The sequence below is a fragment of the Ceratotherium simum genome, chromosome 5, assembly GCF_057802395.1.
Source record: "Ceratotherium simum simum isolate JZ-2026a chromosome 5, ASM5780239v1, whole genome shotgun sequence".
Classification (NCBI taxonomy): domain Eukaryota; kingdom Metazoa; phylum Chordata; class Mammalia; order Perissodactyla; family Rhinocerotidae; genus Ceratotherium; species Ceratotherium simum.
In genome coordinates this window covers 4016027-4028231 of record NC_141904.1, presented here as the reverse complement: position 1 = coordinate 4028231, position 12205 = coordinate 4016027, and the positions used below count along the sequence as shown (strand labels likewise).

The window sequence follows — 12205 nt, the reverse complement described above, 5'->3', positions numbered from 1 at the left end:
AATAATTTCTAACGGATTTTTAAAAGCTTGTTTGATGATTTTAATGTAGTAAACAATATTTAATTTAGAAAATCCGGATCCTCAGGTTGAGCAGTCTGGCCTTTGTATGGCATCGCAGGCTCGAGGCCGCTTCAGACCTGGGTTTGAACCCTGTCTTTGCTGCCAAGTAGCTGTGGCCTCGCCTAGTTACTTAGCTCCCTCAGTGTCGCTGCCTTTGTCTGTACGGTGGCCTTGCTAATGGAACCCACTGAGCATGTCAACACCCAGTGAATGCCAAGCGCATGTTCTTGGCTGGGCAGCGTCAGTTGTCAAGTGAGTAGAACCAGCTCCAGGTTTTAGAAACTGATATTAACCTTCTCATCTCTCTGTTTCCGTCATTCTTCATAAAAGGCAGGCCATAAAGTTTATTGTACCATATGGTGATAGCTTTTGGGAATTAAGTCTAGTGTTTTCATTGTTTTCAGTATGAGAGACGTGGACTTTTCAAGGACTTTCAGAGGGATTTTCTTTGTGATTATAATTCATCTCTTGTGACTTCTGTTATGCAATTGCATATTTCTCAAGACTATCTTCTCCGTTTGTATTATTATTTAAATGTTGATGATTTAACTAAAGGATAGCAAATTCATTTAAATTAATGACAATTAGTTGATTTAAATACTCAGAGGAATTGTTTTAATTTTTCTTGCTTATCTACCTCTTTCCTTCTCGGAACTCAGAGGTGTACTATTGTTAACTGCTGCTTAAAAAAAAGGAAGTCTTTTTTGCTTTCATGGTGTATATTTTGTTTCTCAAGTGTCACAAGACCTGAAGGCTATCAGCCTTGATTCTAAGGATGTGAGACTAGGAAAACCTGCCCCTTTCCTCACCAAAAATCAACTGTCTCAAATATCTTTTGGAAATGTACATATCATATAGATAAAGATTTTTCAAAAATGAATACTATTTATATTTACATAATAAATCTTGTGAGTTTGTGATTAACAATTGTAGGCTTATCACTTCACATGGTGATTCTGAATGTTAGAAATACTGTTTGTGAAATGTATAACAGGCTTATGTTCTTTAGCAGTTTAGACCGATTTTTACCTTATGTGACTCTGGAAATTCATCCAGATCTCTGTAAGGGGCCTCTCTTGCAGACCGTGTGACGTGCTAGTATCACTACATATTATTCCATGTTATTCATGGGGGCTGTAACATGAATAATGTTTTTATCCTGATACGGCCATTTTGTTTAATGTTGACGTAGAGCAATTAATTATATTTAAAAACATGTCCTTTTAGTCTCAGATTAAAGAGCTGTTGAAGAGCTTGAGCAGGTATCTGACCTCAAGTCCTCTGAGCTTGCTGTGGTTTATAGTCATGAGTCATTAATTGGTCCCGTTCCCTTTCATGGTACTGTCGTGTAATCTGGGTAGTATTTGAAGACATTTCTTATTTTGAAATAGCAAACAATCTCACCAAGTATCTTCTGATTTCTAAAGGAAGCCTGCCTCTCAGGTGTAGTTGCCAATTATTTCCCTCCTTTGTTTGTTAAAGGATAGCAGACCTGGTTAGCTTCCAGAGACACTGGGTTACTGGGGGACTGAATTGGGCCTAGCTTGTCAGGTTGGTGCCCGCCCTCCACCAGAAGAGAACAACGTGACAAATCCCCCTACGATGAAGACGTCCCTTCATATTTGGAAAGTCATTATTATAGATGTAGATAGCACCTTTAATGACGATTATTTGCAGCAGAATGAATGATTTCAGTGTTTTACCCAACGTGGGTGTGTCCCAAGTGCACGAGGCCAGGTGAACAACGCTGTTGTGTGAAGGGCTTTGTGGATTTTTTAATTTAGTGTCCGTTCGTCCTCTCCTTTGGTCTCCTTGTAGAAGTTATTTCTTCCTGTGATTGTTAGCATGAAGTACATGAACACACGCTTGGTGTAAGAAGTCTGTTTCAGGTCACAACCGGGACCCCGTCCCCCTCTCCTGCCCAGGAAGGAGATGTTTTGGCCTAAGGGCCCTGCTGTGGAGCCTGACCGCTGGGATTTGACTCTCAGGTTGTGACCTCGTACTTTGAGACATTGAGCAGGTTGTTGCAGCTTGAGGCCTCGGTTTGCTCAGCAGTTGTGGGCTGTCCTTAAAGGCTCGGAGCAGGCGTCCTGTGTAACAGACGCTCAGTGCGCACAGGAGCTGGGACTGCCGCTCGCTGCAGCCCTCGCCTGTGGGTGTTTTCCTGGGCTCTTATGTGCGCGTGTGTGAACTCGTAACGACCGTGACGGACTGGACGACGTAAATGGGACTGCACTTTGCATAATATTCTGTAGGGTGTTTTCCTCACTGCTTAATACTGTCCATCACTTTTTGCTTGGTTATTTTGTTCTAGTCATGGTGCTCAACTCTGTTAGTCCTGATAAGTTTTCTGATTCTCTGGGTTGGTGGAGGAGATAATCATTTTATGTAAACTGTAGTAATATTGCCTTATCCTTTCATATTTATTCCTTTTTCTTTCCATTGACTAAATATTTCAGAATGATACTGAAGAATAGTGCTGGGGCCAGCATCCTTGACTCATTAAATTAGGGATGAGAATGCTTCTAGTGTTTCACACTTAACTGTTGGATTCGGTCAGATATTTTTCCATAGTAAGTATGTGCGTCTGTGTGTCGGGGGACGGAGATGAGATGTAAACTCCCCAGCCTCCATCGACCTTGTTGTTCCCTTGAGTTTTGTGTAAAACAGTATATTGCTTTTACTCTTTGATTTAAAAATATTGAAGCTACTGTGTGCCAGGCATTGTGGTAGATGCTGAAAATAAAACCACGAAAAAGAAATTCCCTGCCTTATACGAGCATCTAGTCCAGCAAGTGTTGGAGGTGGAAGTCTTAGGTAATTCACTCCTGTGGTTTCGTTTTCTGTGTATCAATTAGATTAGAAGTCTGGCTGGTCCCTAGAGAGGCAGAGTCGGGGCTGGAAGAGTGGGCGGCAGTGGCTGGTTGGGGTGGGGCCGGGCAGCAGGCTTCCTGGGGTCATGTGAGCCACGACGCGCCTTGTGCTCCCTCCCAGCGATCTTGATTCACCCATGATGGGAGCAGCAGCATGGGGCAGCGGAAAGTGTGGGCTTTGGAATTAGGTCTCCTAGTTCTGCCACTTTCCATCTCAGTGCCCTTGGCCCTCTTACTTAACTTCTGACCTCAGTTTTCTTATCTGTAAAGTGGGAATAGCATCACCTACTTCAAAGCTTGTTGTTGAGGTTGAGATGATGTGTGTGAGACACCTGACTACTGCTACTACCTGGGGTTGGAAATGTACAGCTGTTAACGTTATTATTGCCATGATTACATGATTTAGTTTATGCCGGGGCCAGAACTCAGATTCGGACCCCCTAGTTTGGTGCTTTTTCTCTGACCTTAACTTCATGTTCATGGCTCCCTTTCTCGCTCTGTCCCTGGTTCTTGTGTACCCCATTTGCCTGTGTAGGTACAGGCCAGGGTGTGTGTGTCGTGTACTGCTCAACAACTTTTTAGTGTCCATTATAAAATACCAATATGAAAAGCTGCCTGTTACTGCCCCTGGAGACCTCCTCTCCTTTATGTGTTTGGGATGGTGACATGCTTTCCTTCAGTAGTTCTCAGAGGCGTGTCTTCCTAATGGATGTCTGAAGCCAGCAGCTGGAGATGTAATAACCACAAAGCTGTGTTGTGAAGGAAGCATGTGACATGGAAGTAAATATGACAGCACAGGGGAGCAGATGACTCTGAGGCTGTGAGCACCGAGGTGGAGGCAGAAGAGCCCAGAGAATGTGGGGCTCACATGCACGGCCGTTGTGCACCCTGGGGGAGGGTCACAATTAACTTCCCAGGTCTGTTTGACATCCCTGTGTTGCTCTGCTTACTTAGTTCGTTTCCCAAGGGTTGTGTTGTGCCAAGAGCTCCTTCAACTAGATTGAGTGATCTTGGATGTGTTATTGAACGTCTCTGTGCCTTGGTTTCCTTATCTGTAAAATGGGGATAATAGAAATAACTAGCTCCTAGGTAGTGAAGGGTAAAAGAGAGAATTCCTGAACCACGTTTATTGCAGTGTCTGACTGCAAGTTGAGTAAGCACTGAATAAATGTTATCTTTATTACTACCACCTGCAAATTTGGAAAGATATTTTTATTAGTGATTTTGAGAGTAATTAAGTCCATACTAAGTTATTTTATGTTTTAAATTTTCATTGGAAGTGACTACAAAGATTTACATTTAAGATCAAGAACTTTCAGTTTTTTACTTTTCTTGTGTCTGCTTTGGTCAGTTATAAGTGCTAGGACTTCAGTAATGACTAGAATAAGCAATAAATATTGCAGAAAGTCTATTTTTAAAAACAGATTTTTGATCAGAATAGAAACAGACAGTTTCACGTGGACAGGGCTAGTCTCTTAGCATCAAGAATGTCTTACAAGATTGAGCACAGAGCAGTGTACGATGGGTGCCAGATAGAGGGATTTTTTTTTTCTCTTGTGTTCAAAGAATTGCCTACAGTCCTCACTGCGTATCAAAGTCCTGAATCCAGACGTACCATTAAAGCCAAGAGGGTGGGATCCTACAGTTGGTAACCACCCCCCCTCCTTGAGCCACCTGGGGGCAGGAGGAGCAAGACCCACAGAAGGAGGGGTGCTGTTCCTGGAAGGCAGGGAGAACGGTGGGCAGACAGAGGGCAGACCTTGTTTGAGGGCGGATCTGACTTCACTGGCAATCACGAACCTTTGACGTCCCCCCTCCTGTGTTCCGTGACAAGCCTCTCCCATCTGCCTTTCCTATTTATACATCTTTAATTAGATATCAAAATACCATGATTTGCCTGCAGAAATAAAAACAAAACAACCGCAAAAATTCCTGTAGTTGCATTGCTGACGACAAATACTCCTGCCTGTGAACTGTCTGCGTGGACCTTCGGGGACTGTTTGGTAGCACGCTTCATGGATGCCTGGAACACTCATATCTTTGTACTTGAAGATAATTTCCTTGGGCTGTATTCTCAGAGATTGAATTATTGGAGCAAATAATACGAACACTTGTAAGACTCTCGTTATATAATAGAAATTACATCCAAAAGAGAAATACCAATTTTTATTCCTACAAAGTGATACATGAGAATCTATTTATATGCAGTGCTTAGAAGAAGATCTGGCAATCGTAGGTGCTAGTACATGTTTATTGATGAATAAGTAAATGAACGAATGAGGCTATTGCCTGTTTCATGGTACTCTTTTTCAGTGTATCATTAAACTTTTTTCCCCAGATTTTGAATTTTGTATTGTAGCCTTCCTATATTTGCCATTTAACCAGCAGTCCTCTGCTCCTGTAATTCGTTGAACCACAACCATGTTTTCCACTCTTTATGTGTTTGTTTAAAACTACTTTGAGTTAGTTTCCTATTGCTGCTGTAACACTTTATCAGAAATTTAGTGCCTCAAAACAGCCCATATTTATTCTCTTACAGTTTTGGAGGTTATGGTTTTACTGGGCTATAATCACAGGGTCAGGCGGGCTGTGTTCCTTCTGGAGGCTCTAGGGGAGAATCCGATTCCTTGCGTTTTCCAGCTTCTAGAGGTCACCTGCATTCCTTAGCTGTGACCTTGCTTCATTTTTGAAGCCAGCGGCACAGCATCTTCACATCTCTCCCTGACTCTGACTCCTGCTTCCATTGTCACATCTCTTTCTCTCTCTTGCTTCCCTCTTTCCCTTATAAATCCTCCCTTTGATTACTTTAGGCCCACCCAAATCATCCTCTCAAAATCCTTAACTTACCTGGTGGGCCCAGTGGCGCAACGATTACGTGCAGGCGCTCCGCTTCGGCAGCCCAGGGTTCTCAGGTTTGGATCCTGGGTGCACACCGATGCACTGTTTGTCAAGCCGTGCTGTGGCAGTGTCCCATATAAAGTAGAGGAAGATGGGCGTGGATGTTAGCCCAGGGCCAATCTTCCTCAGCAAAAAGAGGAGGATTGGCATGAGATATTAGCTCAGGGCTGGTCTTCCTCACAGAAAAAAAAAACCCAAAAATCCTTAACTTAATCACAATCGCAAAGTCCCTGTTGTCATTTAAGGTGACCAACTCACAGGTCCTGTGATTAGAATGTGGACATCTTTGGGGAGGGGCATTATTCTGCCTACCTCATACTTATTTCTCCTTTTGTTCATCTCTGTTTTAAAATTGAACTCATTCTTCAAGGTTTTTCTTGAAAGCCACCTTCTAAAAGAAGCATCTATAATAATGCCCTTCAGTCTTCTCTCTCTGCTCCTGTTGAATGTTGTTGATTTTCTGAGATCATTTTTGTGTCCTTTTTTATGCCTCCATATTGTTTATATACACATATGTCTGTCCCACTTAATTGTCATCTTGTTGCAGGCCGGGGGCTATATTTAGTTCATGTCTTGAACTACTAAATTACCTCAAATTTTTGCCTTCAATTTATTATGAGTTTAAATAATATTTATTAAATTTCACTTAATAAACAATTATTGATTGTTTTAAAGAAAAGGAGCTTAGTATTTTTGGAAATTTGTTTATAGGATGAGAATGCATTTCAACTCACATACTTGAAATCCTGATGTCCTGTTGACAGTTATTTGAATTAATTTGTAAGATAGCATCTGGCAGGCAAATGGAAGCCATCCTGTCATTCTACAAGTCAGTTGATGCAGAGCAGGGTAGGGGTACGAGGCATCCGATTGTGGGGAGCATGAGCCGTGGATGTCTGTCTGTCTGTCTGCGTGGTGAACATGTCTGATGGGATGTACCCTGGAACTGGTTTTTAGAGTTAAATAAGTAGGGTAGCATCCTTATTTTTGGTAATTAGTGAAATCTAGAAGAGGCCTCTTAGTAAAACCACTGAAAATGTGAACTAAAACTTCATAGTAAATAGTGGAAGGGAGTGGGTGTGGGGGTTTGAATGGGAAGTTATCTTGAAAAATAATGCTAAAATTATAAAAATTTATTTTCTAACTAGCATAAGTTTTCAATAATAAAGAACTAATGAAATGCTCTGTGACCCAAATGTATAAATGTGTAATTATTCGTATTGCAGAGATAGCTGCTGTCAAGTTGGTATAATTTGACCTGATTTTCCAATGCGATTTTCTGAGAAGTTAGTCATAAAAGTTCCACTGTAATATCTTACTGTTTCTTTTGAAATAAGCACAGAACCTGCCTCTTCCTCCCTCCCACCACCCCAGTGTCCTCCGGAAAGAGTGGCATCATTTGGCAGGCTATTGGATGTTCAGACCGGAGTGGACTTTGCACTATTGGAATCTGGCCAGTAATGGAAAATACTTATTGGTTGAAAATAGCTTTTAATGTATAGCTTTTTATGGGCACAATTGATAGGAGGACAGGAACATTTCTGTGATAAATTTTCTATTTTAAAAACTCAGTCTTTCACCTGCATTTTCACTTATTTCACTTAATTCCTAATCATTACAAATTGAGACCACAGCTGGAGCAGGTGAACCACAGGCCTGTCTGTCTTCAAGTTAAGAGCTCAGATGTCTGTAAGCTGGACAGACGTGTGCTCGTCACCTATGAGACGTGTAAGCTGCCGGTGACCAGACTTCATTACTTCCCCTCCACACTGTCAGAACATCTTATTGCTTTATGATGACTGTCTTTTCTGCTTTTCCCTCTAGAAGGTGAACTTTTTGAGAACAGGGGCCAGATCTTTTAAATTTTTTGTTTCCTCAATGCCTAGCATATCATGGGTACTTAGTAAGTGCTTTAGGAAGTGGATTGACTCCTTCCTAGGATTGGTTTTCTAGCACATTACCCCAAACCAGTGGTCATATCTGGATGTGTTAAAAAGAAGTCTTTCCTTTATCTGTTCTTTTCTGTGCATCTCTAGGTCAAGCAGAGCCTATTACTTAAGTTGGGTGAGTCAACTGTTTATTCTTTTGTAGCACATTTTCACCTCATTTTGACGATGCAGAGGAAAATAAAAACATCTTTATAAATGTGGACATGATGTGTGTTACTGACCAGATTAACTTATTAAAAACAGATGGCAGTATTTTTAGGGTAACTCTTTTGTTCTCTTTACTATTCTAGATCTAAGTATGTTGGGCCTCACTGGATTGACTTTTGTATTTTTACTTTTCTCTGGATTAGATTGAATCCAGGCAGGAATTCCTCCCAGTTTGTTTTCTTTTTTAAATGTTATGTTCATTCTTTATACATTTGCATTGAATTATTTCTCGTTTTACATTAAGAGACCCAGAGCTCCTTTTGAGATATCTGGCCAAGATAACTTAACGTTTCTTTGTTTTGAGTCACCATATGTTTAACCAAATTTAGGATAGGAAGACTAAAAATCTTAGAATAAACTGGTTTTCCTGGTCTGAATTGTTTTTTGGTATCTAAAAGCTGATAGGGATTCTTCTCCTGGAATTGTTGGATGTCTTCTCCGCGTCTGCAAACGTTCTGAAATGTTGTATTAAAATTGTGTGTGTGTAAGTCTGTGTTCTTCCTAGGAGTGTCCGTAACCATCAGGATCTTACCTGAACTTACGTGTTCTAGAGTTGAGACCGTCTCACACAGCGCATGAAGGCCGGTGCTGTGATGATGCAGCTCTTCGGGCATAGTGTTGATACAGTTGGGCAGATAGTAAACACTGATGTTGATGTCCAGTTGGTTGGATGGATCCTCTAGAAGGAAGGCCAGTTTGCACAGAAGGACGACCCCCCGCTGGCATCCCTCCTCCTGTCCCCCAATTCCTGTTCCTTGGGTCCCTGTGACCTTTCTTTGACTCCTCTCCTCCTCAGTCTCTGGTGCCCATTTCTAGGCCATGACAACCATGGCTGCAGTCTCGGTGACCGTGCTAAGCCCTACATAGACCCGGCCGCTGTCCTTCGTTAACTGTGTCTGCTTTTAATTTTTGTCCCCTTTGGATGCTTGGCTGTCATTCATCAGGTTTGTGGTTTCTGATGCAGTGGGTCTTCGATCAGCATTCTGGTTTCCCCTCATTTGTTCCCTCCACCTCCCCCTTGGACCGGGTGACTCTTGACGTGGCTTGTTTGTGTCACGTGTTGAGTGAAGCCTGAGGGTAAACGGTGGGGTGGCGTATTGGGCACGTGGCAGCTGTTGTTGCCATTCAGTGGTTGGTTGCCTTTCCGTGTGCTGTGAAAGTGTGTTCCGGAGGGTCGACAGGGCAGGTTACGGTCCTGTGTAAGGGAAGACGTATTCAAGGAAGCTAATTCTCTTGGAATTGTCACAGATTCAGCCGTTCTAAGTAGGTTATTTCCTTCCTTATGACTGAACTTTTGCTCTTTATACTTCAATTAGAAAAGATTTGGGACCACTTTCTACAATGACTGTAGTAAAATATTAGAAGAAAGCATTAAAGCTTTAAATTCTCGCTGCTCGCTTCCTGCCTCTACTGGGGAAGTGTTTCCTGCGCTGTGGCTGGTACCCGTCTCTCTCGGTCGTTAGGTCGCCCCCAACGATGAAGCCGTGGTGACGCTCCTGTGTGAGTGGGCCGTGAGCTGCAAGCGGTCCGGCAAGCACAGGGCAATGGCCGTGGCCAAGCTCCTGGAGAAGCGGCAAGCGGAAGTCGAGGCGGAGGTGGGTGCCGTGTCTCTGCTTGTTGACGGTCATCGTCTGAAAAGACCTTTTGGGGAGGAGTCTTTTTTACTCTCATTGTGCTCATTTTTTCTCTTGAAGGAAAAAGGGAGAATGTTCGCAAAATTCACATAAGGACTTCACACTAGGGTCCCTCTAAGTTGATGAAACCAATCATTTACAATCAGGACTAATTTAGAATTGTATCTTTTAAAATAAACTTAACATTCTATTTAGAACAAGGAAATCTCACTTTGTGAGGTTAAGACACACATGCGTACATACATTTTTTATATGCATGTGGGTATATATACGTGTATATGTGTGTATATATACACACATATACACGTATATATACCCACATGTATATAATATATACCAGTTGTGACTATGAGATTACAGATACCAATTTGCATTAGTTTTTGAGATTGTGTTCTGGCCCCAGAGAGAGCAATTGAAGCCTCAGAAGTAGGTTATAAAAGAAAAAGCCAAACTAACGTCATAAGCATTAGCTTTTGTTGAAGGGGAGATTTTTGAGTGAGCCTTCTTTTCTGCTGTAAGCCTGAGCTGGGATGGCTCTGGAGAAGGTGTGTGTGGTCTGACCAGGCCCCGTCCTCTCCCTCCTGGGCTGCAGGGCCTCCTAGCTCCTCCCTCTCCTTCTCCACATCCTCCACACGGCACCCAGAGCCGTCTTTTCAGAGTGGAAACAGACCCATTGTCCCTCCTGGGACTCCTGATGGCTCCTCACCTCCGCCCACAGAGCCTCGCGTGAGCCTCCCCTGCCTGCCTTTCCCACCCGTCTCGCGCCTTCTCCCCGGGTCACACACAGTTCTGACCACCTTGGTCTTCCTGTCCCTCTAACACACCACACTCGCTTTTATCTGGGGTCTTTGTTCCTTCTGGGCGGCAAACTCTGCTCCCGTCTTTACGTGGCCCGTTTCTTTCTACCATTCCTGTTTCAGAAAGTGTCACTTTCTCTGTAGCTTTCCCAGCTCAGCCTGTGTCACCTGCTTGGGAAGATCTCCCATCACCACCTTATCTACAGGTAACAGCACCCATAGCCCCTTTATCACATCACTCTGTTTTCCTTTCCTCGTTGGCTTATTACTGAATGCCTGCCGACCCCCCTCTAGACTGTGGGCTGGCAGCAGGGGCCTTGCCCACCCTGCTCGCTGTGCTGTCCTTGGCACAAGCATCCTAGACGCTCAGACAGCCTGTGTTGCGTGAGTGGCCTAGCACTGAGCTGGCTCCTCGTTACTGATAACACACCTGCTTCCCATGAAGCTGTTTAACAATGATATAGGAAGAATATTTTCATAGACACATCTCTCCTCCTGTTGGGAAAGCAGTGTTCACCAACTACAAAAGACTGTGGGCCTGAAGAGACCGATGTTCAGGTGTAAACCACACAGCCCATTTTACAACGTGCAAATTAAGAAAAGCAGTGCATTGCCTTTTTTCTACACATTAATGAATAGACTATTCTCCAGTGAATTGCAATGACTGAACTTCTGTAACTAAAGTTGAATTTCTGAAATTTCATTGCTCCTTCTGGATTGTTGTTGTTGTGTCTCTTCTGCCCCCCTACCCTCCCCAGTGTCCCAGCATACACGCACACGCAAACACACACACACACTCTCACTCACTTTCAGAAGAGGTTCACACATAGATTACTTTCACACACAGATTACTTTGTAATTTTAATAGGTGTAAATGTATCCATATCTAAAAATGTATTCTCTCAGAGATGTTTAAGGTAATTGATTTCTGTTAAACATCACCATTTTCAAAATTTGACCTTTGTAAAGAGATGATGGATTGTAGAAATAATATCTTAATGTAATAATTAGTATCTTAATATTAAAGAATTGGTAATGAAAGTGGGAGGGATCAAAGGGATATTAAAGAGAAGAGAAACTGAGGTTTGGATGGCTTCTAAACTGTTTCTTTTCTGGTAAGTTCTGTCTTTAAGAATACAGAAGTTAAACAGCTTCCCTAGATGTGTTTCATGAACTGTGGCGATTCCCCGAGGTTCTGAGAGATCTTACGGGTGAAGTGATGAATGAGAGGAAGAATCGTATTAGGGGACTTATGTTAGCTTTCTCATTCGAGACCACACTTCCCCAAACATGCTCGTAGATACACTCACCTGACATGAACACACACAGGGGAGTCAGTCAGCAATGCATGCCCAAGTATTTCTTTTCTTTTTTTTTTTTTTTTTTCTGTGAGGAAGATCAGCCCTGAGCTAACATCTATGCTAATCCTCCTCTTTTTGCTGAGGAAGACTGGCTCTGAGCTAACATCTATTGCCAATCCTCCTCCCTTTTTTTCCCCAAAGCCCCAGTAGATAGTTGTATGTCATAGTTGCACATCCTTCTAGTTGCTGTATGTGGAACGCAGCCTCAGCATGGCCGGACAAGCGGTGCGTTGGTGCGCGCCCGGGATCTGAACCCAGGCCGCCAGTAGCAGAGCGCGAGCACTAAACCGCTAAGCCACGGTGCCGGCCCGCCCAAGTATTTCTCAGTTAAACGTAAGCTATTTAAAAGGAAGACAGTCTCAAATTATTTTTAGCAACTTTGTGTAGAGATAATGAGTGGTTGGTTGTATGAGGCTGTGTTTTCGG

General features: G+C 42.9%; 1 protein-coding gene across 11 annotated transcripts in view; it reads left to right on the top strand.

Moving 5' to 3' along the window:
* The window catches only part of MED12L (mediator complex subunit 12L), a 320889-nt gene that overhangs the window by 80240 nt on the left and 228444 nt on the right, over positions 1 to 12205 (top strand). For 9 of the 11 annotated variants that reach the window (XM_087430382.1, XM_087430388.1, XM_087430380.1 and 6 more), the window contains one exon: positions 9451 to 9582. The exons of the other annotated variants lie outside the window; for them this stretch is intronic. In XM_087430382.1, coding sequence (XP_087286508.1) covers positions 9451 to 9582 — 132 coding nt within the window. The remainder of the gene's footprint in view (positions 1 to 9450; positions 9583 to 12205) is intronic. 11 annotated transcript variants of the gene reach the window in all.